General features: G+C 39.2%; 1 protein-coding gene and 1 pseudogene across 1 annotated transcript in view; one reads left to right on the top strand and one right to left on the bottom strand.

Annotated features, from left to right (window-relative positions):
* Positions 1-10,960, top strand: part of kcnq2a (potassium voltage-gated channel, KQT-like subfamily, member 2a) — a 41,284-nt gene extending 30,324 nt beyond the window's left edge. The window contains exons 11-17 of the mRNA XM_085394376.1: positions 339-392; positions 1,186-1,394; positions 5,294-5,399; positions 6,602-6,733; positions 7,283-7,351; positions 8,223-8,316; positions 8,431-10,960. Of these exons, the coding sequence (XP_085250502.1) occupies positions 339-392; positions 1,186-1,394; positions 5,294-5,399; positions 6,602-6,733; positions 7,283-7,351; positions 8,223-8,316; positions 8,431-9,279 (1,513 nt within the window). The 3' untranslated portion in view covers positions 9,280-10,960. The remainder of the gene's footprint in view (positions 1-338; positions 393-1,185; positions 1,395-5,293; positions 5,400-6,601; positions 6,734-7,282; positions 7,352-8,222; positions 8,317-8,430) is intronic.
* A 9,250-nt stretch (positions 10,961-20,210) lies between these two features.
* On the bottom strand, positions 20,211-25,384 carry LOC146645000 (uncharacterized; annotated as a pseudogene).
* Positions 25,385-26,530: the final 1,146 nt, after the last annotated feature.

Here is a 26,530-nt window from a genome sequence, read left to right as displayed (position 1 = left end):
GGAAAAAGTGATTTTGAACACTTTTGCTTGATTTTTCTATCACTCTGTTTTTTAACACAGAAAACAAGTGTAACTATTGACAAGGTGGTAACACTTTATCGTGGCTGAATGACAAACCTCCTTATAATCCAATTGCATATTTTAGACTCACGTGTAAAATCAGACAATCATTTAAATGGCAAAATGAATAAAACCAAAAAATTTTATTCTTTAAATGAGGAATAAATTACAGTCACAGTAAAGCGTTACTGGCATCTTGGCACACGCTGCTGTTTTTGTGATTCTACCCACTTCTATTTTATCTTTTTTGTGTCTCCTCCTACTGCCCACCACTCCAGTAATGAAAATGCACACAAAGACAGACTTTGCGGGTGCTGTCCGAGAGCTATTAGGTATAGTTGCTGCACAGATACTAACAACTGCACTGCAAGTCTGTGTGTCTCCTTCTATTCCTACCAATGTTCTTTTCTTCTGCAAGTGCAAGTAAAGGTAGAGGAGTCACAGAATAAGGACATGTAGCACTACGGAAAGTACACAATCCGACTTGTTACTATTTGTAGCGTAGTGAAGCTCTGTTTCTGATGTCTACATGAGGAGATTCACACGTAAAAGCAACAAAGAGCTATTTCTAACTTTTACCCTTTCCCCAGGAAAGGTGCAGATTTACATCCTTCTTTTATGGTTTCTGTTTAGTAACGTCTTGCAGTTGATTTGCTGGCTGTCTTTTTTGCCCACTCAGCCCCGTTCAGCAGGCAAGGTGCATATTGCTGATTACCTAATGGTTACCACGTGCCATACGACGATGATTTTATTTTTTTGTTGCATGATTTGTGTTCACTTTTTTTGCATAGAGCCAGACCACAGCTCTTCCTTTTGAGACGCAGTGTCACTTTGCTTCCCATGCATGCCTGCTTGTAGCTTCCTGCTGCTTGCCTGAACCACCGAATGCTCTACTATGTTCGTTTGTGGACATGGCTCCTTCTGCTGTAGGACATTGCCCATTTTGCATTTCTGCTGAGGTAAGATTTATTATCACATTGCAGATGAATTCTACAAATTCACAAGCTAGGGCTTAAACACAGTAGAATACAGACATTTAGCTACAGGTAGTCTTTCATTAAAATGATGCTGATAAATGCAGAGTTAAACAGGCTTAATTTACTGTATTGTTACTTCCTTTTTTAGTCGGAAGCCGAGTCTGAAGGACAAAGTGTTTCCCAGTCCTTCTAAGGCTCCTGTGTCCAAGGGGAAAGCCCAGTCTCCAGGTGGAGCAGATGATGGTGCTGAAGCAAGCCCCAGCAAGGTCACCAAGAGCTGGAGCTTCACCGACAAGAACCGAGGGGCGAAAAATGCCTTCAAAGCTCGGGGCAGCACCTCGCGCCAAAACTCAGAGGGTGAGGAAACTGATCATCATCTGACCAGAATGAGTGTAGTAGTGTTGTGTAGTATAACTGAATACACAGCCATACAGTGTAGAGACTTGGAGAATTCTATTATTGTAGGTGGGAAACCTCAGAAACTGTATTCAAACCATCATGAAAACTGTAGAAAATGGCAGACACTTATTAAAAGAGATGTGGGTGTTGTGAATATGAAACTACATTCAGGACATGGAGGCCCTAGCTTTTGTATGGAGCCTGAAAGCAGAGGTGAGCAGGTTGCTGCTTCCTCCGGTGTCTCATCTCTGTGCTCCGGCTTCACATTTAGCTTGCATACACAAACGTGATATCTAACGTTCCAGAAGAATTCAAGTTGAGTGCACTTCCCAAAATTTCCAGGAATTCATTTGAGCCAGTATGACCTTGGCTATTTGTTCAGAGACCAAACTTTAGGAGTCAAAATTATTTATATTAAAGAAAACTGAAAACAAAACCAACTAAATCTTATGTAACTATAACACTACTAGTAACACTAGCTCAATATACAATCATTGCCAGAAGTATACATACATTCATCATGGGCATAAATGGTAAGTGTGTGTTTTTAATGTTTTTTCTCAACTGTTCTGTTTCTGAGGTCCAGAATTGTACAGGATACATCAATAATAACTTTTTCTTAAAAGAATTGGCTGCATAAGATCCACACGGGGTCAAAAGTATACATACACCTCAACTAATATTTGGCTAAATGTTTTGGGAAGTTGCACCTTGACCAGATGCTTTTGGTTGCCATCAACAAGCTTCTGGCAGAATTGGTAGAGTTTATTTAAACATGTTGGTTTCCAAGCAGGGACCTAGCTTTTGAGCATAGCACACAAATTTTCAGTAGAGTTGATCGTTGGGGATTTGTCCATTCCTGAAGTTTAACAGTCCATTTCTAAACACTTGCAGATTCCAGGACAATCGGTTTAAACATACAAGTTATTCAGATGTGTCGCCAGTTTTCTAAGGTCCAGAGGAAGACCCAGACTGTCACCCTCAGATAAGACAAGAGAAAATTAGTTAGCATGTTCCTGAACAGCCCAGGAACCACAAAGGCTCAAACCAGACATTAACTGGAAACTGCTGTAAGGTACACAGTGAAGCAAGTTTACATCACTGTGGACTGAGGGGGTACCAGCCAAGAAGAAGCTCCTGTTTCAAAATCAAGCCCATCAAGCTCAACTGAAATATGCAGCTGCCCACATGGACAAGCTAAATGCCTTCTGGAGGAAGGTTTTATTGTCAGACAAGACAAAGGTTGAGCTATTTGGCCCCAGTGACAAGAGATGTTTGGAGGAGTTAAAGGTGAGGTGTTCAAACCTAACAACCCTGTATGAGCTGTCAAGCATGGTGGCGGTAGCATCATGCTCTGTAGCTGTTTTGATGCCAGCAGTACTGGTACTTTAAAGGATGAATAAAATGAATAAATGAGGACTGCCTATATATTTTTCAGCTGTATTAACATTACATTAAGATATTAAGCTTTTTGAATATACTTCCAAAAGCCCCAAACTCAGACTTATTGAAAATTTGGGAATTCTACTTAAAAGCCATAAGGTCCATACCAGGAAACAAACAAGTTTAAATATCCAGACACAATTATGTCATAAGCTAGGTGATAGCTACCAGGTATACCGTTATATGCAGTGTTGCCAACTTAGCGACTTTGTCGCTATATTTAGCGAGTTTTCAGACCCCTTAGTGACCTTTTTTCTAAAAAAGGTCGCTTAAAAAAGACGTGAAAGCGTGTATCGCTTTTACTCTCAACAAGCAGCGGGTGCTGTAACGCAGTCAGTTCTTCTTTTACTCTTTTACTCTTATGCTGTTTTGTGGATCACAAGGTTTAAAACTACTTATAAACACACACACACACAAAGTAACTCCACCAGAGTGCCTATTTCGGGTCACTTTTGCCAGTCCAAGCCCGGGTAAAGGAGCAGGGTTGGAATTGTGACATTAAAAAAACCAATAATTGCTAAAAGAAATTTAATTTGTAGTTCTAAATAAACTCTAAATGCATTTAAGGCATTTTTTACTCACTTTATGTCTCTTCCACGATGTTATTTCTCTCTCCAACAACATAGGTTACAATTAGATTAGCATGACCAATTATGCAAATTAGGCAATGACGTCATTTAGCGACTTCTAGCGACTTTTAGGACAGCCAATAGCGATTTTCCTTACTGAGGAGTTGGCAACACTGGTTATATGCTGTACAATCACTTGACCTTAGAAAAAGAACAGTTTATCGAAATCAATAAAAGCAAAAACTTACCATAACATTCATGCCCAGGACGAGTAAACTTTTAGCCACAGAATACTTTGGCAAAACTTGTTTATGATCAACAGTTTATCTGACAAACATTCAGTTGCTGCCAGTGAACATGTAGCAGAGCAGTGCCAGGTCAGCAGCTCACCAGCTGTGTGAGTTTAGAAGTTACTGTCAAAACCTCTTTGAGTTGCAATCAATGTGGAGACTGTAGCTGAGTTATCATGCAGACATGTATGTTCCCTTCATGTATACAAAAATTTGTCACTTCTATGACAAATCAAATGTTTAAGAACACATTCAGGAGACCGTCACTTTGGATGTCGTGGTGTGGTGTCATCATTTAGTGCTAGACAGTCCCACTGCATCCATGTGTCATCTGTGTCACTATCATTAGAATATTTCTCTTCTCTCTCCATTTCTTTGCTTTCTGTTAAGCAATGTGAACCAATTCTCATTAGCTGTCTTTCTTCTTTCACTTCATGGCATGTTTAAGTGCTGATTGAAATGCAGGACGAAGACTTTGGACTGAAGAGTTCTCCAGGTTAGACAAGTCATCATGACATGTCTTCAGTAAAGACTGTAACATAGTCTATAATGTCTAGCTGTATAGTTTACCATACATGTTATATAAAGCTTTGAAACATATGTAGTTGGTAAGCTTAAATCTAAGAGAAGAGAGACCAGTCCGTTCAAACATGATCCAGAAACCATTCAATAGACTCCACAGTTTTCCATGTTTGGAATTGATTTGTCTGCCATTTTCATCCTGCTAGAATCCATAACAAATCTTTTCCCATGTCTCTCCTCTCTCTCTTTTTGCAGCAATTGAAGGTTTAATAAGTAAGGCATTGGGATATTTTGTTGGTTGACTTCTATAGGGAAAATTATCCAAAGACAAGTCAGCTTCACCCAGTCTGAGAAACCTGCATGCTGATATCTGCTGAGATATGTTCACTTGACATGAACCCTTTGTTATGCTGTTTTTCTCACTGTGATGACTGAGGGCATGAGTCTAGCAGAGTCTCCCATGGAACTAATTATTCCATATTTACTTGTTATGATTGTTAGAGCACCTCATGTAATACATTTGTATTTATGGTAGCAGTAGGCTAAGCTAAACGGGTTCAAGTCAAGTGGTGCCAAGATTATCCAAAACTGACCCAGAGACATGCTCCCAAACCCTGCTTTAGCTTGCATGAGGAGACCTCACTTTCCCTACCAGATTCTCAGAAAATTTCTGATTTCCACTAATTAGGCCTTGACAACTCCATGCAATATGCTTTAAATTCTGTAGACCAGCCTTCCAGTGCTAATCTGTAATTGGTGGTGGGAAGAGAGTACCTGTCTTTGAAGGTTACAGTAAAGCTTTATCACCTCAGCACTATCCTTCAATTCTGCACCGAATCTTTTTACCTGTCGTCCCACGAAGCTTGCTCACACACTCCCAAACTGGCTAACTGGCTTGAGACCAACTGTAACACGGACACTTGCACCTTTGGCGCTGAAAGCGACGGCTCTGCTCTGCTTCTGCTGGTGACGTTTGTCATGCGGAAGCAGATGTAATTTTTTTTAAAAGAGTGTCCTTGCATTTGCTTTCTAGAGGCGAGCCTTCCGGGAGAGGAAGTTGGTGACGATAAGAGCTGCCACTGTGAATTCTTCACTCAAGAGTTACCACCAGGCTTGAAAGTTGCAATCAGAGCAATCTGGTAAGGACTCTCTGAATAAGAGGTTTTTATGGTTCTGTGATTGGTTATTTCATGTAGTGTAAAAATAACATCTGTGGTCATCTGTGTAGCTATTTCAGTGTTTAAAGAAGTAATAATAATAAATAATGTACAATGATGGACTATTAGCTAGAATGTAGTTAAGTTAAAAGATTCCGACAAGTTTTAAAAAGAGACTTTTTCATTTGATTTGATTTTATATGATGGATTATGCAGAAAAAATAGAATTGGGCTGAAAGGTCTATTGCTTTATTATGTATTCAGGTTGTGTATTTAAAAAGAAAAGTAACTAAGTAATAAAGTAACGAATTACTTTTGAAAATAAGTCATCAGTAAAGTAATGGGATTACTTTCTTGGAGAGGTAATCAGTAATTAGTAACTAATTACGATTTTCAAGGAACTTGACCAACACTGGTTGCCATGCCAGGGTGTCGGCTGCTGCTGACGTCCAGAGATGTGCATGATGTTTGACGCTGGTGCCTCGATGCATCAGCCTCAGTGATATTAGATGCTCAGAAATAACTGGTCTCATTAGTAGGATGTGGAGGTAGTGGTGATTCAGAAGACAGCAAAAACTATTGGTTTAGGATTAGTCATCATAAACTGCTTGGTTATGTTTAAAAGAAGTGGTTTAAAATAGAGCTCTTCACAACTTTATGCTACATATTGCAAAAATGACATTTTGTGAAAAACCAAAAGGCCCCTTTTCACAAGTTGGGAATGAAAGACCTGTCTCACCTCATGCATTACAGCTGCCATAGGACACATTTGTGGACATTTGAGAGACAACATATATATTTAATGTAAAATGGATGACAACCATCAGCTACCAAAAATGTATGCCCAAAATGTTGGTTTTAAGTTGGTTACATGTAAATTTTCCATATAATTCTGTTACATACGTACAGTGTAAAATGTTATCTGATCAATGTGATCAAATGACTTTATTTGGTGTGCATTCAGTTTGTACCAATCATATTTTCCTAAAGCATTAATCATTTAAATAAATAAACCGTTGATTTGTTATATTTCATTTGCATTTTACTCCGCATTGCACTTTTTGTTTGTTTTGAGCAGGAGAATTCTTGGGAGTTATTCTGAAATGTCTGCTGTGATCTGGTCATTTGTTTTCCTGTCACGTGACACGTTTAACAACGATGTCTCGCCCCCTCTCCCCCCCCAGCATCATGAGCTTCCTGGTGTCAAAGAGGAGGTTCAAAGAGAGCTTGCGACCCTACGATGTCATGGACGTGATTGAGCAATACTCCGCTGGTCACCTGGACATGCTGTCGCGCATTAAGAACCTGCAGACCAGGCAAGAAGTCCTTTACTCTTGAATTAGTCATTTCTTTAAGAAATATGTGTCAGTAGTTAGTTTAGTTAGCTTAATATAACAGTGGAGCTTTCATCTACTAACAAAGTGCTTTTAGTGGTCACTGGATACACACATGTTGTGACACACAAGCCATTGATTTGCCTGTTTCATTTATCCAGATACATGTGTTGTATTCAGATCTGTTACATATATCGGTAGCTTGATGTCCTATTAGCGGTCACTCCTTCAGCTCTGAACGTGCCACAGATTGATTTTGGATGTAACACTGATGTCTAATTCACATTGTTTTCTATGTCAGTTTTCCCTCCTACAAGCGAGCTCCTCACACCTTGATCCCCTGAAGGTCTAACATGTACAAGAAATATATTCCATCAGTGAATCACACACACTTTCCATCCATGAAACAAGCCAGACTCACCGTATGTCTCGTGTGTGGAATATATTGCAGACGTGTTCTCCATACCTGATGTGATTCCCACGTTGCTTCATTCTGCATTGCACTCATATCGTCTCTGTGTGCCTTGCCAGGATAGATATGATTGTGGGGCCGCCTCCCCCAACAACACCTCGCCATAAGAAGTCCACTGAAGTTCCTAGGTTAGGTTAATAGACTGCACCTTTAGAATGACCATTTTATCAGCATTATCCTCCTTATGCCATAGTAGCAGTTACATGCTACCTTACTGGTTCGATTGATGGAACCCCTTTTGAGTTCAAGCCATTGACATGTCTCATTGAGCTAGCGGGATTGTGATACATGAAAGCAGGGGTGCAGGTGCAATAGTTAATAAGTGAAATGGCTTAACAGACTGCTTTATGTAGAATATTTTAAGGATGTTGTGCTGTTAGCGCTGGTGACAAATGATATCAGCTGCTGTCAAGGAAAGGCTAAAAAAAGACATTTTGCCGTTTGCTCACTGAATCTTAACGAGCCGTTTCACATGGCCTCGCTCAAGAGGGGTTTGAAGTGCTAAATGCTTGCTCTCTTAGCAGAAAGACAGAGGGAGAGCTCCCCCAGTAGGATGCAATGGAAATGAAGCATGAAGCACCACTGAAGCATGCCAAGTGATGCATTTTGGCCGCAGACAAAATGTCCCTTCAGTTTAGACTCTGTTTTGTTAAACGAAAAAAAAGAAAAGGAAAAAAAGATCGTCTTACTCACATTATGCATGCGTCCACACAATCCACCTGAACTCAGTAGTGTCTCAGGAAACGTTCACCTTCTGTAAGGCCATCATTTATTCATTCAAACATATTTATTTGCAGCTTGACAACAATCATCACTAAAATAATTTCATTACTTTTCAATGCAAGACTAATCTACATTTTGGCATCCCAAACTTCTTGAGTTAAAAATATTGGGGTCAGACCCTGTGGCAAAACAGAGCATATCTACTATACATATAACTATACACTTGTATAATCATATTATAATCTAATATATGACACTATTTTCTCTAAATGTTAGAGTTGACCAGATAGTTGGTAAAGGTCCCAAAGGTGGAGGAGATGCTGTGGAGGACCAGAGTATGATGGGACGTCTGGTCAAAGTGGAAAAGCAGGTAGGAATGTTTCACCCAGGTCTGTGAAGGTCAGTCTGGAAAGTTTTTCTTTTCCCGCCAACATCAACTTATGTTGATTCCTCTGATGGAACACCGTTTTCTGTCTTTCTGCAGGTGGTCTGCATGGACAGGAAACTCGACTTCCTGGTTAATGTGTATGTGCAGCGTATGGGTATCCCCCGTTCCGAAACAGAGGCCTTTTTCAACTCCAGGGAGCCGTATCCAGCCCCGCCTTACCACAGCCCCGAGGAGAGCAAAGAAGAGAAGGAGGAAAAGGAGGAGGTACAGGAGGTGAAGACATGCTCAGCAGCTGATGTCCCATGCTCTGACGGGTCCTTGGAAAAGAAAGACCCTTTACTTGGTCGATCCGTGGCGAGATCAGTTGGTACTCCCTCTGGGAGCAACAGCCGCCCCTCTACCTCCTGGCAGCACCAACTGCAAAACCCCATCAGCCAGCCTGCCTGGAACAGCAGCGTGGCCAACACCCCTTCGCCAGTAGGTGGCAGCGGCGACCATTCGCCCACCCTGTTCCGCCTCCCACCTCCACCTGCTCCAGCTCATGACAGATCCTCTTCGGGTCAGGGTGGCAGCGGCAGAGAGAGCGGCTCCCACAGCAAGAGGCGCAACAGGAGGCACAGGTGCCATCGAGAGGTCACCGCAGTAGATAGTGACACATCCCTCTCCATCCCGTCGGTTGACCATGAGGAGCTGGAGCGCTCGTTCAGCGGCTTCAGCATCTCCCAAGCCAAGGAGGACTTCTTTGGGCCCTCGTTCTTTACAGGCTTAGGAGGGGGAGCCGGAGCAGGGCCCGAAGCCGGAGGTGGACCTTCACTCTGTGCCAGGGTCAGACCATTGCTAGCAGAGGGGGAGTCGGACACAGACTCTGACCTCTGTGCTCCCTCGCCTCTGTCTTTCACCGGAGAGGTCTCAGGTGGAGAGAGGGGGTGGGCTGGGCTGAAGTAGAAAGGACTGCTCTGCTGGCAGACCTGCTGATTGTGACAGAGGCTGATGCCCCGATTGCCAACATGACCGTATCATTAGACCTCGTGGCCACAGGCTCACTGTAGATGATGGCTGATACAGACTATATTGGGCGGTTATGTGCAGTTGTCTTTTTGCGATAACAGTAAAAACGAGTTCTCACAAAAACAACGGGATCATCCTTTATCAACATTTAAGTTTGTAATGTAACACTTCACTGGCAATGCTTGATTACGGTTACTTTTGTATCCACTCAGAATTTGATTAAATAGCTGTTTAGAAACCTTTCTTTAACTTAGACAAGAAGCCTTTTCGTTATGGTACTTAGTTAGTGAGACGACACTTACACAGTGTGGATTTGTATGAAACAATAAAGAGAATTGCCATTTTGGTTCCTCTTATGAGACGTATGAGTAGCATTTCAGCACGTCTTCTGTTAAACACTGACCACTTTAACATTCAAAAGCTTGCTGGAGTTTGTAACGCGAGACTGTTGAAATCTTATCTTATAACGTAGTGTCTTGATAACTTCCATACCTTAGGATGTCTTGAGGTGTTATGTTGCCAAAACCTTAGCTATGATGATCAGTTAGATTCTTGCTGATTTAAAAAAAAGAAAAAATGCTTCATTATTAATTCAGCCTGGCATTTATGTAATACTATGGAAGAACTCCCCTTAAAGTAATACTGAATACTTCTGTAAGGATACACTAAGGAACCACCTGCATGATAAATGATTGATTTAAGGACTGTGTTAAGTAGGCTGCAAAAACCAAACGGTGACAAACAGTCAAACTGTGTTTTTCTTCTATACAGTAAGAGAGAGTGGTGAATTTATTTTTTTTAAAAAGTGCATGCATGACTGGTTTCAAGCTATGTTTTAATTTTTCTAAGGAGCTTTGCTTGAATTCCAATCATGTAAATGCAGCCTGAGCTTGCTAATTTCAACAGCTCTTCTTTTCTGGGTAAATATGTTCATCAAATTCTATACACATTAAATACAAGAGCAGATGTTTAATGCTGCACAGGTATGGGAACAGGAAGGGCATTTGCTTGTACATTTTGTATTGTTATCACAAGGCATGCAGTGTTGAAGCTGGATTGAGTGCACGTGAAACTTTCTCACTTGTTACTGACATGATGGTATTTAGCCTGCAGTGCATTGAACGTTCATTTAGATTCTCTGATGCTACGTCAGTTTCAGACTAAATGAGGAAATGCAATAAAAAAGCAAGCAACGCGATCAAGAACTCATCCTTTAAAATTGTTGCCTTATTTCCACACCAAAATTTTAGAGGTCCAGAAATCAACAATTTCATTTTTAACATTTTATAACAGTAGTGTATGTAAATTGTTATGGGAGGTTCTTTGGCCTGAGAGCAGATGTTTCAGGTTGCACATTTAGCCATTAATAATGCTAACCTTTGAAGCATGAACAGTTCTTGTTAAAATTAACCAATGCCAACATTTTAACATTTACATTATAACCAAGGAAGTGTAATTCAATAGAGACTGTTAATACGCGGTCCATATTTTTCAGCAAAATCAGGAAGCAACTTGCTGGCATGATTTTTACAACCCATTGAAAAGACATGTAGGGTGTTACATGATACCGTAGATCAGCACCATTGTGTAACTGCACCTTTGTCTTGTTCAAAAATAAAACTTTGTGCATCACTAAAAATCGGTCTTTTGATGCCTTTTTTAAAATGAAGAGAAATGGTGTCTTTAGCTATGGAAATGGTGTAATGGAATACATCTGTCACTAGATGGCAACCAAGAACTGAAGACAGAAAGACAAGTCCCCTTAACTGGAACTAAGGATGCCAACCACTGTCTCCTTAACTAAAGCCAGTCTTAAAACACATCTTTTTAAGATAGTCTGTTCTATTAGTTTGTTGGTTCAATTTGTTATTTAAAGACTTTCAAGGTGTTTTCCTATTTCCAGACTTTGATTTTGACACTTAATTGCATGTAAAGTGTCTTGAAGGTCTTCGAAGGTGCCTATAAACAAAATGGTTTATTGTAATCATTTGTTGTAGTGACAGATCAAACACGTGCTGCAAAAGCCAGGAAAAATGGACACGTCCAAATACTTTTGAATATATAGCATGGCTAACACATACTTACACACTTATTGTCCTACTTATCTGTCTACATCAGCAAAAAGTAAATTTATTACCTGATCAGATTATTGAGCAACCTAACTAGTATTGGTTAACAGCCATCATTTATTGTTAGTGAAATAGCAAAGGCAGGTCACAGGATCAGCCAATTTGTTAAGTGTTGTGAGGCCAGGATTTTAGTTGAAAGGGTGATACAAATAGAAATGGAGTAGCCCATTAATAAAAGTCAAGTGATGGTGACACAGCACCTAAGGCTTGTTTACTCTTGGTAGCACCTGGAGAATTGCAATCAGTTTAAGCACCTACAATGTAGACCAAAGGACAACCAACCAGCAGACACAAGGACTTACAACTGATTCTATAAGGCAAATAACTTAAAAAACAATGAAAGTCTGTGTTTTGCTGTGGAAAACACTAATTAAAAACATGACACCACAGCTAATCTTAATCTGAATCCTCAGGACTGCTTGGCTTAATCTGCACAGGACATTCATTCAAAGATGAGAGGATTGGAATTTAAACAGTCTGTACAGACGTAGGAGACTCACCCTTTGATGATGGATGGTGGAAAAGCTGCCAATCAATAAACCCAATAGTGACTCGAATATTACAAAAGTGCTCTCAAAAGAGAAACCGAGAACAGATGGACTGCATGCGTACTGACATGTTTCACCACTGTGTTGCACAGACAGAAAAGGATTCAAAATGTAGCTCTTCCAGTAGCCTCATCAACACCTAAACCACTCTGTCGCATTTACAGTGTCAGATTTTCTGAAAATAACGCTTGTGCTCACTGAACAGATTGCACTTTGCATGTGTAAGTAAATTAATTTGTGTTTTTTGTTATTTCATGAGCTCTTTTTTTTTAACCATATTTTGTCAGAAGTGACTCTGTGTCCTTGACTCTACCCGTGTTTGTGTCCAGGTCTGGCCTGGTAATGTCCATGTAAACATTTATTTATGTATTCCCTATAGTGTTAAATAGCATCAGCAAGAAGTCATCAATGTCCAACAAGGGCAGAGACAGGTGACCTTCCTTTCTTTCTCTCTCTCTGTGTACATACAGACACACAGGTCAGTGGAGGTAGGAAATACTGGCTGTGTAAATATAAGATTGGGCAACATATATCACAATTTGCATTGATTACATGCAGGCTGCATTTCAACAAGACAAGGCAAGAGGCAATCTTTACTGCTTCATGATTGCAGTGGATTTTCATTATACTCAGCAGGCATAAGAGTGTGGCTCTAATATTAAGCTGTAAATAGGTGAAACCAATAAATGCATACACCACAACATACATAATCATAGGACAGACGTGTATGAATGGACAGATGCTTTTCATCAATCATCAGAAAATTACAGAATTGATTTTAATTCCCTGAAAGCCAGTCGTCCATTTATCAGACCGGAGGTGGGATATGACACATTCATTGATATATAGCCTGACTTTACTAATTAGCTGGCTATAAATTGGCATAACTATTTTTAACTTTACTTGCATGTGAACACCTTGCTTACATGTATTCCACAGGCTATTTGTGAGTTGTGACCAAACATATTTTTCCCGTAAGACAATAGAATAAAAACTGCAGCTCCAAAGCCAAAGCCAGCTATTTTATTTATTTATTTTTTACTGTGGTTAAGCTTAAGACAAAGGTATGGTGGATTTCATTGGAGGTGATCTCTCTTGGAGGCTCCACTTGGCCACACTCTAAAGAGTATTTGAATCTGACTCACTGACCTTACCGTCTTTTCTTTAGCATCCTCTGCTCTGCTTCTGTGAAGGTTTCATGAAGCAGATATAATCAATAAAATCAAACTACTGAGAAATGCTATTTCAGTCAGGCCCACTTTAGATAGTCTTGTTTAAAACTGGAAAAGCCTAATTATATGTGACAGTATGCTTCTGTTTTTCCTTCCACGTGCAAGCGTGGAAAGCCTAAGGCGTTGAAAGCTCTTCTTTCCATGTACAGAAATGGAAAACCCAAGGCGGGAAGAGCATGTGGAATACTCTCCACTACGGTAAGAAACAGAGCAGGATTTAAGGATAACAAATATCACACTGATAAGTCAGACACAAAATTAAATTGAGGAGCTGGGGTGGAGGTGGATAGCAAAGCGTCTTTTAGACAGCGCAGCAACAAAATTCAGGCAAGAGCAGCTTAAGCAGTTTAATCTGAGCAAGCATATTCTGTGATTGACAGAGCTTGACTTTTCGTCTTGCATGAATTATTGTTGTGCTCATTTTCCTATTTCATTTTGTTCTGTGCTACCTACAAAAGCCAAAAATCACCTTCCTCATTATGATACAGTGCGACTTGATTGTGTCATATCAGGATATGTTTCACACCAAATGATAAAAATTTCCATGAAGAAACTAAATAATATGCGTATGTGTCATGAAAGAGCAGTAATTAATGGTCCCCGTCCACAGACGCTGTAAAAACACTATACACAGTGAATATGAAAGGCGTTTCTATCAGTGGCATCGATTAATGCACAGTCAGGGAAACAATGTCTTGATGGTCATGATGAGAAACGTAATGACACATGGTTGACTCTTTTAAGGGAAAAATAAAGAGTTTATTGACTCTATCTTGTTTACCTTTTATGTCAATAATATTTAAGTTAAATTATTTTTAATGTTAATGGGGTATGATTTTTTTTAACTTCTGAAGTCAAACATGGTAGAAAATGTCTGACAACTGCTGAGTTAGTAAAATAAACAAAATCATTTATTTCGAGCACTGAGGATATTCATGTTAACACTGCTTCAGCTAGATCAATCTTCCATTACATTCCATTATACAAAGAAATGTATAATGTCAGGTAAAAACTGCCGTAGCTTGTGGGCGTTATTGAATACATAGTCCTTGAATTGCTTACAGTGTACAATGTAGTAATTGCCTAGGCTGCTTCATTTTTCAATAGAGAAGAGATTTGAGTTTACATGGGGGAAGGTCAGAAATTTTTCATCTTTCTGTGGTGAAATATGATCGATTATGAAGTTTAACAACTGTAACCCAGTAACAGAAGCAACTCAGAGCTCGTTTCTTTCAGTGCAGATTCAAAGTAGACTGAATGCCTTATTGAAACGATGCAGATTCAAAAACAAATGAGAAGCTTTACATTCATTTCAAATGTAAACGAATTTAATACAAACCATTTCTAGAGTTCATATAGACTGTATACAAAAGAAGGACATGAGACAATAGTGCTTTACTAAATCAGATTCTATTGAGTTCATTATTAATTCAATAAACAATTCCTTTCAAGAATAATCATTGAGAGGATCCCCAGCCTTTTTTGCCCCACAGACCGGTTTAATATCAGACAATATTTTCACGGACTGGCCTTTAAGGTGTCACAGATAAATACAACAAAATAAAATGATATGACCAAGACAAAAACTGTGGTACTTTGTAAATATAATAATAAACACGAATTCACTGTGTAATTGTATAGCTTTTTTAGCAGCGCCCTCCTGAAATGCGCCAACAACATTGAGAGTAACGTCCTCCTCTCTGCCACTTAATGATCTCTGGTCACTGTGGTAACGCGTAAATATTTTTTTCAAAATAAGGCACACAACTACAACACGGGAAAAGACCCAGGGAAACCAAGTTAACGATAAAAACCCTGAAAACCATAAATTTCACACCCGAGCCTCAACTCTCATGGACCGGTAGTGGTCTTTGGCCCGGGTGTTGGGGGCCGCTGCTGTAAGAGATGAATGTAGCTTCTGGGTCCAAAAAATAAAACCATAATGGGAGTATCTCAAACCTGCATTCTTTTTTATTGCCAGCAGGAGTTGGGACAAAGTCTTTGAAAAATGTCTTTCAGACAGCCCCTGTAAAACCTTCCAGCTGAGTTTACAGTCTTTTAATTTCATATTAATACATATATTTGTGTTCTTTATTGTGTTTTTAAGTAATTCTTCATGTGTATTACATGTTCCATTGACTTCCTGTGCATGACCTGTTTTGGAACAGTCTCCTGTGTTTGTCATCTCCCCTGTAAAACTTAGAAACAGGACCACAGAAACAAATGGATGACCATCTTTAATATGCAATATAAATAACATTTTATATTATTAAATATGCATCATGAATGCACAACACAAATGTTTTCTTACATTTAATTTCATTATGAGTATGTTTTTTCAAAAGTTATGACCCTTAAAAAATTACATTTAGGTTTTAAATGACTTGGAGATAATTTGATTCGGGTCTATTTACTTTTTAAAAATTTGTTTGTGCTCTTAAGGTAAAACTGAATAGATCTGTCATCATGGGTAATGTGAAGACTGAAACTGTAAAACGAAGCTGACAGATTTTCATATCATACTTTAAGTCGAATAATATCAGATGCCAATCATTATTACTCAACTATTTATATAACTTCACACAAATTAATGAATCTTCAGGGACATTAGGGAGAGCGATGCAGTGCATCATCTGCATCACATCCTTCTCTGCCCTTCCTGCTCTGTTTGACTATATTTAGGATTTCAAGAGGTTCTGCGAATGCACATATGCGCATTTGCAAATGTATTTAAGTTTACACCCCGACTTATACAAATACTACCATATAAGGATTGCACTCATTTGTCTTAACAAAGCTACAGCATTAAACAAGATAAATAAGACAACCCAAAATCATTAAAAATAAAAAGAAAAGAGTTGCTGAGTCCATCATCAATGTCGCCCAATAAATCCTTATTTATGAACAGCACATAATTTCACTCAAAGCTAACAAAAATAATTAAACTCCAAGTAAACAACGAAGCAATGATAATAAAGAACAATAAAATTTTTCTATTTATAAGAGGAGCTTAAATAAACAATATTCATGTAAAACAAACACGGAAAAGAGTTTTCAGTGAGCACACACTGAGCTAAAATGACTACCACGAGCTGTGTAGACATGGACTTGGGTGAAAGCTGACCTTGCAGGCAATGATTTCATTGTGGCAACCACATCACAAGACCAGAAACTGGACAATTTCTAAAAGAAATACTTAATACAATGATTTCCTTAGTTGGAAACCATAGAGACCAAGCAGACTGTATATCTGCTTGACACAACGCATTAAATATTTACGTATTTACAGAAGGTAGACACAATGCATAATCATGTATGCTATTTCTATGAACCACAGTAGTTTGCACTCTTGCATTTGGAAGTTAAAGCATGAATTAGGCCAGAGTGACATGGATAATCCATACAGATTCAGAATAATTGTGTGGATCGAATTCAACTTTTTATTCTAACTGCACCAGTGCTTTCACAGTGGCTACATGAAATGCACTTTGAGTACCCGGATGGTCACAAAGCCTAGCCTTTGATGGCCACCATTTTGGCTAAGCAGCAAAAAGGGAGGAACCGTCAGCCAATTCTTTAGTCGGCAGGAGGAGGATCTGTCATCAGGATATGTTGAGCCAGTGGTAGCAATCTAATAGATGCAGATTTTATTGCTATTGGGCTATTGGACTTTATCTTTCAAGCAGACCATCAGATGCTTCAGTCTGGCAATGACTTCAGGGTTATTAATCATGTGAAGGGATTGTCAAATTCTCAGAAGCTGGTTGCAATGCACTCATCCTAATGGCTTTGCACACCTTCAGTAGCATTAAAATTTTATTCACCTGGAATAAAAGAGAAGAAGAGAAGGGTAAGAGCGGTACAAATAACAGAGAAAGAGGGAAAACAAACAAATGAAAAATTAAGCAGCGTAAAAATGGCAGTGTGATTGTGAGGTGGAGGATAATGCAGGGTTTTGTCTCGGATAGGAAATGATTTGATAATTTATTGATGCCTTGATTATTTCCTTGGTGATACGCCAGCTCTAATTAACAGCTTGGCAGAAGTTAAAGTGTGTGCGTGGTGACCTGGCCTGATTTAGTGATTAATGCTGGGGGGAGGCTTGATTGGCGTATGTTGAGTTAATGTAATTTCACAGAGGTTCAAATGAGCTTCAAAGCTCTCTAAGCATGGGCCATTTAGTAGCATTTGTGGATAGAGACAGTGTTTGAATAAAGCCAGTGAAGTCTGAAGGCTCTAAAGGCTTTTGGGTGGGAGGGAGTGGAGGTCCTTCTTTTTATTCCCTTGATATTCACATGTGAGGAGAATGACAAGCTGAAGGTCAGAGAACCAGTCAGCTGTTTTAAATAAGAAATGAGATAAACGTGAATGAAGAAGGCCGAGAATGGGAGGAGCATATGAACTGAAGCTCACATAAAAGATGTGAAAACATTAAAATAGGCAAATTGAAGGGCTTGGAGCAATTCCAGTGTGAAGTGTGAAGTGCACAGCTGTCAAAGACTGCACAGGGAGGTGAAACAAGTATGTACAGATTTCTGATGCAACCATGAATAGCATACAAAGTCATGCAAAGACATAATAACTCAAGTCAATGATTTTACTGAAATGAAATCATCTGGATACAAATGGGTACTGTCTATTGTAACAGCTGCTTGAATCTGTTGCAGAGATGAAAACATAACATGAATTACTACCAGGAACGAAAGTTTTCAGAAAGTTTTGGAGGCTGAGTTGAAATATAACAACATGATGTTGGCAAGATCTGACTTTACAAATAGTTAAACTGGTTTGAATTCAAAATTATGAGCAAAGCACAGAAAAATAAATTGTTAGCAATTAAAAACGAATTAAAAACGAATATTGCCTGCTGTTCAATATGAACTGGCACTGAGAGCACTGGAGCAAAACCTGCACTCAAAGCTTAAACAGTAGGTATATAAATGTGCATGCGGAACAAGGCTAAAAAAGTAATACACACAGCACTGATTTGAACTGAGTCGACAGAAGGTAACTGTACAGTCTCATTGCACGAGGCTTGAGCCGTAATCATCTGAAGGTTAAAGAGTTATTAGTGAACCTTAGCTACATTATGAGAGGTGGCCATGTAGAGCACGGAGATCATAGTGTATATTCTTTTTATTGTGTGTGTTTTTATTAATCTCTCTCCTTTCTTCCTCACCCCAACTGGTCGCAGCAGATGGCCGCCCTCCCTAAGCCTGGGTCTGCTGGGGCTTTCTTCCTGTTAAAAGGGAGTTTTTCCTTCCCACTGTTGCTAAAGCGCTTGTTCATAGGGGGTCATATGATTGTTGGGGTTTTCTCTGTTCTCTTTGTATCATTGTAGGGTCTTCACGTTACTATATAAAACGCCTTGAGGCAAGTGTTATTTTGATTTTGCGCTATATAAATAAAAGTGAACTGAATTAAGTGGAATTGAATATTAATATTGCATAGAGACATAAATATTATATGTACTGAAAATAAAGTAATTTTTTTCAGTTAATTAGTTAATTGGCAGGTTTTTAAAGGGTATGTGAGATTGGGAGAAACAAAATACAATCTAAAATAAAAGAAACAAAGCCTAAGATGATGGCAGTGATATGCACCATTCAGCTTTTATTTAAATATATGGAGCACCTAGCATTAATATGTCCATAAATTATCCTCAATGCTTCTGGTAATGCTACGGCTTTAGTTACATTATTAAAAAAAGCATTTCTTTCCTTAGTTTCGTTCATTAGCCCCATGCTGAATGGTTACGTCACAAGGTACAGGTGTTTCACAGTTTACTCTGACAACATCCATATTCGACTTTGGAGATGTTTCTCCAGAGCCATAAGCATGACATTTAAAGGTAATACATTGCTATCTAACTTTGTTCACAGCATGCAACTTCTGCAGGAGGCATTATTAGGGCAATATTTTAAAGAAGTTGGTTTTAATAATTAACTTCATCTCACACGTAAGTCTTTATCACTAGAAGCTTCTCAGGTGTAATCTCTTTTTTCAGTAAATTATTGTTAAAGGTATCATCCTGTTTCCCATTCCATATTTGATGATGGTGAATTCATTTGTAGTCTATCGTTGCCTTTGGAAACATGTACCTTTAAGCCGTATTGTATCTCAAAACGTGTAAGCTGCTTCTTTGGCCATAAAAGGTCACACAGGAATACACACATATACACAATGCTTGCCTGACGGATCTGAAAAAGGATGGTCAGCATAGAGTCCTTCAACTTTTAAAGATCTGGTCTGATAAACGTGCGGTTTTTCCCAGCTTTCGGCTCGCCATCCCAAAAGAAGACGAGACGGAGGGTTTGCACTGAATTGCAATCCCCATAATCCTGTATCTTTTTTTAAGATGTTGTGAATGACATGAAATGAGAAATGCTGGATATGGGAATACCAAACTCAGCACATTTCATAGCCTCTTTGCTTTTTCTTGACACTTTCAGATTCAAAATGACTTAAGGCACTCTTACAGAGAAAACAAGCAAGATGTGGTCTGACCACTGATGCATTAGAGTTACTTGGAAGAGCTCTGCACTGTTAAAAAAAATTCCGTTATAAAACGGAAAAAGTGCTGGTAATTAATTACCAGCACTTTTTCCGTTATTGTACGGGCACTTCCGTAAACCTTAAAACGGATATTTCTGTAGATTTACCCGAGTTTTTCTGTACCATTGACGGACATTTCCGTCAAACCTAAAATGGAAAATTCCGTATTTTCCATAAATTTCGGCGTTATTGCACAGACAATTCCGTAAACCCTATAACAGATATTTCCGTAGATTTACCTGACTTTTTCTTTACCATTTACGGACAGTTCCATCAAACCTAAAATGGAATATTCCGTATTATTTAAGTACTCAATCCATACCATTTACGGACACTTCAGTCATCCTAAAATGTTTAATTCTGTACCATTCTCTATACCGTTTACCATCAATAAAGCACAAATGTAGAATCACAGCAATTATTTATTTCCTTTAACAGCTGCCAGTGCTTTAAAGTGATTTCACTTTTTGTGGTGAATGATTTGCAATATTTACACTACAACCATTAAAACATTCAGAACATCACCTTCACATTCAGAGAAATTTTACATACATAAACCAGCTGTTTTCTCAAAGAAGTACAGCCATGTCCTTTAACAGGGAGATGCCAAATCTAGCAACTTTTTAGCATCCACAGGCTGACAGGCATTAATAACAAATTGATTTGTTAAAGACAATGACAAAATAAGACAATAAAACTGCCAGCATTGCTGTTGCTGTCTCACCTGTCAGTGCAAAATGAGGAGCCCCCTCCAGGAGGATGCAGAAACCTACACCTCCAACTCCACATATCACACCGACAGGCAGAGCTCTGCAACCAGTGGCTGACCTTTCTACAAAAAACAAATAGAACATTAGAAGTATTACATTATACAACTTTTCTATAAAACATCAGTGCAGCAATAACAACCATGACCTTAGAAGGATGACTGTGCAACATGCCATAAAGAGATTTTTAAAACTCTTAAAACAACTTAAAACTAAAAAAAAATTAAAACTTACACCTCCAACTCCACAATGACAGGAAAAGCTTAACTGGAATGACAAATATCGCCCACCTTCCCTCCCCCTTAACATGGGGGATTTGAAACTGCAGCATGTGTGTTGTGGGCATCTAGTTAAAACATCTGAACTCACCTAATACTGTAAAAATCTGTATTTCTACTCCCAAGCCCCATGTTTTTGGATTTGCCTTTGTGTGTGTGTGTGTGTGTGTGTGTGTGTGTGTGTGTGTGTGTGTGTGTGTGTGTGTGTGTGTGTGTACATTCAGTCCAAAAAGGTATTTTCTGAGCTCTGAGAACAGCTCAAATGGCCCATTCAGATTCCTTCTGCTTGCATTCAAATTCCTTCAGCTGAGAAACCAGCTTGCACACCTGTGGAGGAATGAAGTGCCGTTTCTTCCCCTTCTTCTCTGCCTTGGAGCCTCGCTCAGGATTGACCCCAAAGAAAACTCTGAGGGAAAAAAAAAAAACAATAGTGATATGCAGACAAAGTTTGCACATGTAGTGTGGCTTGACAGGAGTGGAGCAGTTCAATAAAATCCTACATTTGTTTTCTTCAATATGCCCCTATGTGTGAACCTCTCTATCATTCTAGTTGACCATCTGTCTAGAACCCAATGTTGTTGTGGTGCTGGTGCCAGTGGCTAAGCTCTCTTCCTTTGTCTTTTCAAGACACATGCATTCACACTGTGCATATACAGAAATGTTTGCAAGGGTGAGAAGTCTGCTTATCACCAACACATGACAGCATGCATCCTCAATGTGTATGCAGGGATATTATAAATGCACAGAACACAGAAGGGGATAGAAAACACAGTTGACATTGTCCTATCAAAAGGTGTAACAGCACATTTGAACACGGACTGTCCTGGGGGTTATTCAAACATGGAGTGGAGAAACTGTGACATTCAGTGCACGTTACACATCAGTACAAGTATTAACATTTGGGCATGAATCCACTATGTAGTATTTTTTAAATTAATATGTTTAGTCTTTCCTTCGGGAGGGGGGGGGGTCGGGGTCCCTGGAACAACATATTTTGAGTTTGGGGTCTGCAGCCAAATAAATTTCAGTTTGTGTGTCTTTGACATGAAAAGGTTTGACCACCACTGACATAACCTGGTCTCAGGTGCTAATGGTTTTAAAGAGATAGCTCAAACGAATTTTGTGTCAACAAACCATTCTGAGAAAAATATGTTTTTGCTCCATTTCCCAACTGGAATCATGTTATGTTTGTTTTGTTATTGATTGACTTAGGACACTATTTAAAGCAAAAAGCATGTTACCTGCCCTTTAAAAAGATATGACACATTTATTCCAACAATAGTCTTCAACAGGGAGCTACAAAATCTCTGAACAAATCCATATTCAGGGGGATCATAAGCCAATAACAGCTGATCTAAAAGCTCACAGCATGTGACGACACATTTTGAGCTTGTACATCTCAGACAAACGGGTTTAGTGTAGATTGACAAAAAGCAGGTCAGGTGCAGAAAGGCACGGCAAAGTCACATTTACAAAGTATTTCCAAACAATGAGTGCTTACCTTTGCATGAATTCGAGAGTAAAAGCCATCTCCGGTGGGTATTGGACGTTGCAGACATAAAACATGGAGAAGACGTAGCTCAAGGCCACAATGGGAGAGGTGATGTGGTCATTGACAAGTAACCCATCAACAGCAATCTTGAATTGCTGGTCACCTTAAACACAGATAAAAACCATGTACCATTTACAAAAAAAAAAAAAATCCTATATTTTAAGGCAAGCAAAACATTTCTTTAATAAATATGACACAACAACAGCTTATAACAACAGCTAACAACAGCTTGCTGGGATACAAAAAAAGATTTAACTACAAACCTCTGATTAGGATGCATGGGGTCACTGGGAGTTCGACTTCAGGATCTGCAGAGATCTGTTTTGGTGACAGACATGATACATGAATTAATGTTTCCAGTACACACAAACCTGCTGGCAAATTGACTATCTGCTAGTGTCTTCATCAGACAGAGGTAGCCATTATGCAAAAACATTAATGTAAATAGTTTATAGATAGAGAGTTTATAGAGAATATCAGCAGCACAATTAGGGGAATCTATACTTCCTACTGTGGTTGGTTACTTGGTTCACCACTGGATGCAAATAATTATCTTGCACACAGTTTAAAATCTACAACATCTACCTCTTTTTTGTGGAAGAGTTTATAAGAGTCTTCCTTGAAGTATTTTGAAATGCCACAGATGAGCTGTATTGGACCTTCGCCCATCTTCATCCCTTTGGAGTCAAGGAAGTCATTGATCCCCTTTTCTTTTTTGGAAAGTTCCTGTTCAAGGTTCAAGGTGTTAATTTTGTACAAGTACATAAGACTAACACTCATTTTCGTTTGGAGCTATGGAGAGAATTTTGAAAAAAATAAAAATAAAAATGAATTATTTCATTTTCATTTGCAACCTGTTCTGTTTTGATCTCAAATGTCCTGCTTTTTTGGTTGTCACTTCCTGATTTTTGGTCTCAAATCTATTCCATTTGATTGTTCATCCAAGTTATTCTATTTGATTGGTTGCCAGTTTATCTTTTTTGGTCTCAACTCTCTTTTTGGTTGCAAATCTTTTTCTGATTGATTAATAAAGACAAAATTCTCTCCATATGGAGCAGCACAGCACAATCATAATAATAACAATAACAACACACCTGTGCCAGCTTGTTTTGTACAGAGAAGCCAAGGAGTTTAGATGCATGATCAAACAGGTGAGGAACTTCAAACAGGAACGGCCACTCGTCCTTTACAACGGCAATAGTGGTATCATCATCGTTGAGGATTTCACGCTGAATGGGATATGTTTCAGTCATCAATTTTCGAACAGATGACTCCTAAAGATATGAGGCAGTTAGACAAACAGTCGAACAGTTAGTCAAACTAACCAATTAAAATAATAAAACAGGGTATCAATTTCAATTGACTATGGGCATAGTGATCTACAGACGATCTACAATTTCACAATGTGTCCTAAATTGTACTTGGACCCAGACCTTATCGCATTACTCCTGCTATATACTATTGCTGTGTGAATGGTTGTATGTCTAGATGGTGGACTGTAGGAACCGAATTGCCACACATCCATACAGATCTGAATTCCTGGGCCTTTTCTTTGTTGAATTTTCACCCCCTGCTTGCCTCTTCAGTGAGCTTTGTGGCCTCTTCATATTTTCAATTCTGTGTTCCAGCTGACGAAAGAGAGTTTCAGAACCATCTTTTGCAAAAGGTTTGTTTCCAAACGGCTCTGTCAGCTTGAAGGAGGCAGGATATTGTCCTACAATCATACTGGCGAGTTCCCTCAGCTTTTGTCTACCAGGTCTTCCTGGGTGTTTATGGAGGTAATCTTCAGCGACGATCCGAACCATCTCTCGTCTGTCTTTCCCCATTATGTACTTTTTTTCACGCAACTCATCCATGACTTTTGAGGGAAATTTGTGCCATGGTACAGAATATGCGTCTTGGGATGGGGAGTCGGCTGTCTCAGGTGGTGTTGAGGGCAGCTGAAACCTCTGTGGTTCAGGTGTTGATGAGGGGCCAGGCCGGGTGAACTGCGGTGGAGTTTGTGAATCTATGGATGACATGACAAACATCTCCATAAATTAAACACATCACAATTGTTGCAAATCAATTAATACATTGGTCCTCAATGTCCAGTTTGGGTCAACCAGGAATACAAATGGACCTAATTATGAAAACCAATTATAGAGTAATTATTGCCATGTACAGCTGATGGCAACTTTTTTTTTGCATTTTTGGAATAAACCTTTGTAGTTTCAGAAAACTTGCATTAAAACAGAGGGGCAAAAACTCACCTGCTTCCAATGCTTTGACAGCTCTGACGAATCTTTTGCACTGAATGAATGGCAGAGTGTCTTTAATGTCCTCCGGGTCCACAAGGCTCAGGTCATCTACAGAGAGAACTCCTAATTCCTCCAGTTTAGCCATGAGTGTATCCATCTGATCGCTACTGAGCGATGGCATTGCTTTCTTGACATAGTTTTTCACAAGTTCCATGTTGGTGTGTGTTTAAGAGGAATGAGCCACCGAGTACCTCTCTGGTAAGAATAAAGTGGATGATAATCATCAAGTTTGTTCAAATCATGGCAACTGAACAGGTCAGAAGCATTTTCATCAAGTTCATAGAGTCCAAGATCAGGTATCCAGCTGGCAGTTTTCCCTCAAAGCAAAAGTAGGACAGTAGTTTCATTTTTTACAAAAATGCTTGCTATTTGTCCTAACTGCAGTAGTCCTTTTGCGTAGCTCAGTAAGACCAGCATTCCATTTGCATATGTAGTGCCTTTAACCTGCACACTCTCTGTGACAACTGAGTTACTTGAGTTCAAATCAAATTCTCCAACCACTGTCTTTATGTTCTGGTCATAGAGCTCTGGATAGAACCGTGTTGAGTCTGAGACATGAACCTGGGAACGAAACAAGGTACCACAAGACTGATAAGCCTGAAGCAACTGGTGCCGTTCAGCCAGAGACTTGGTTACATTTATGAAGTTCTTACTTGCCCTAATGCACCTTTTAAAATAATAATGTAATGCCTTGTGCATAGGGCTCTGCTTGTATATACTATTCCCAAGAGATGTTACAGTCTCCCTTGGAACACCATACTGCCCCAGTTCACAGGCTAGTGCATCCACAGTATATTCCTGTTGAATATCACTTATAGTTCTCATTTCATTTGCTATTTCTGTTATTGTGGAGGCTGGAACCAAATATTTTGCCTGTAAACCCAAGTAAAACTGAGCAAGACTCTCTGTGAAGTTGTCTTTCACTTGATCACTGCAGAAATTATCACTTTGTTCTGCATCAATGTTAAAACTTTCAGGTTCTTCAGGTTCTACATGTGATCCTTCACCTTGGAAAGACCGTTCTGTTAGTTCACATATATGAACTGGGGCTATCTTGGTAACATCCCACCCTTTATGGTATCTGGAAATATGCGTTAGGGATGACTTTACATTGAATGTCTTAGAACATCCATCAAAGGGACACGTTACAGTCAAACCCTCATCTATGTGACCACTCAAATGACACTTTAAAGTTTTAAGATCATCATATTCACTGCTGCAAAAATTAAACAAGCACCTTAACTGTACAGACACATTACGGTTCCATGTTTGTGTGCTCCTTCTGTCTACATGAGCTCGTGACATATGCACAGCAAGGCTACTGTATGTGTTAAACTTCCTTCTGCAATCCCTATGGCCACATAAAAAAGATACATTATTATTATTTCTGTGTGTTCGGCAGTGTTTCAAGTAATCAGTCGAAGACCGAGCGTTAAAGCCACAAATGTTACAAGTCAACATTTTTAAGAGATTGAATTTGCCAATTGACGGATAGCCAGAATCAGAACAGAATCAATATGAAAACAATAAATTTATATCAGCACAGTGAAGCATATTCACTTTTCAGGTACCTTCAAATAAGTAATCTGCGTTGGGCTGCATGGGCCACTCTCTTTGGGCTGCAATGTTTTCTGCAATGAAATCTGATTCTACTTAACTATCACCCCTTTTAATTATTACCATGTTCAGTTGCATGCTAACGTAACACAGCGAGCTATAACAATACACACATGTGGCTAATTTACACACACACACACACACACAAGCGCGCGCATCCAACTTATGGGCTAACGTTAACTTTAGTTGGGCAAACCACGCTTCAAAATA

The sequence above is a fragment of the Rhamphochromis longiceps genome, linkage group LG20 (genome assembly GCF_057381845.1).
Source record: "Rhamphochromis longiceps isolate RC_006_pf linkage group LG20, R_longiceps_female_GT1.1, whole genome shotgun sequence".
Lineage (NCBI taxonomy): Eukaryota > Metazoa > Chordata > Actinopteri > Cichliformes > Cichlidae > Rhamphochromis > Rhamphochromis longiceps.
The sequence above is the reverse complement of the archived record's forward strand: the minus strand, read 5'-3'. Positions and strand labels throughout refer to the sequence as shown.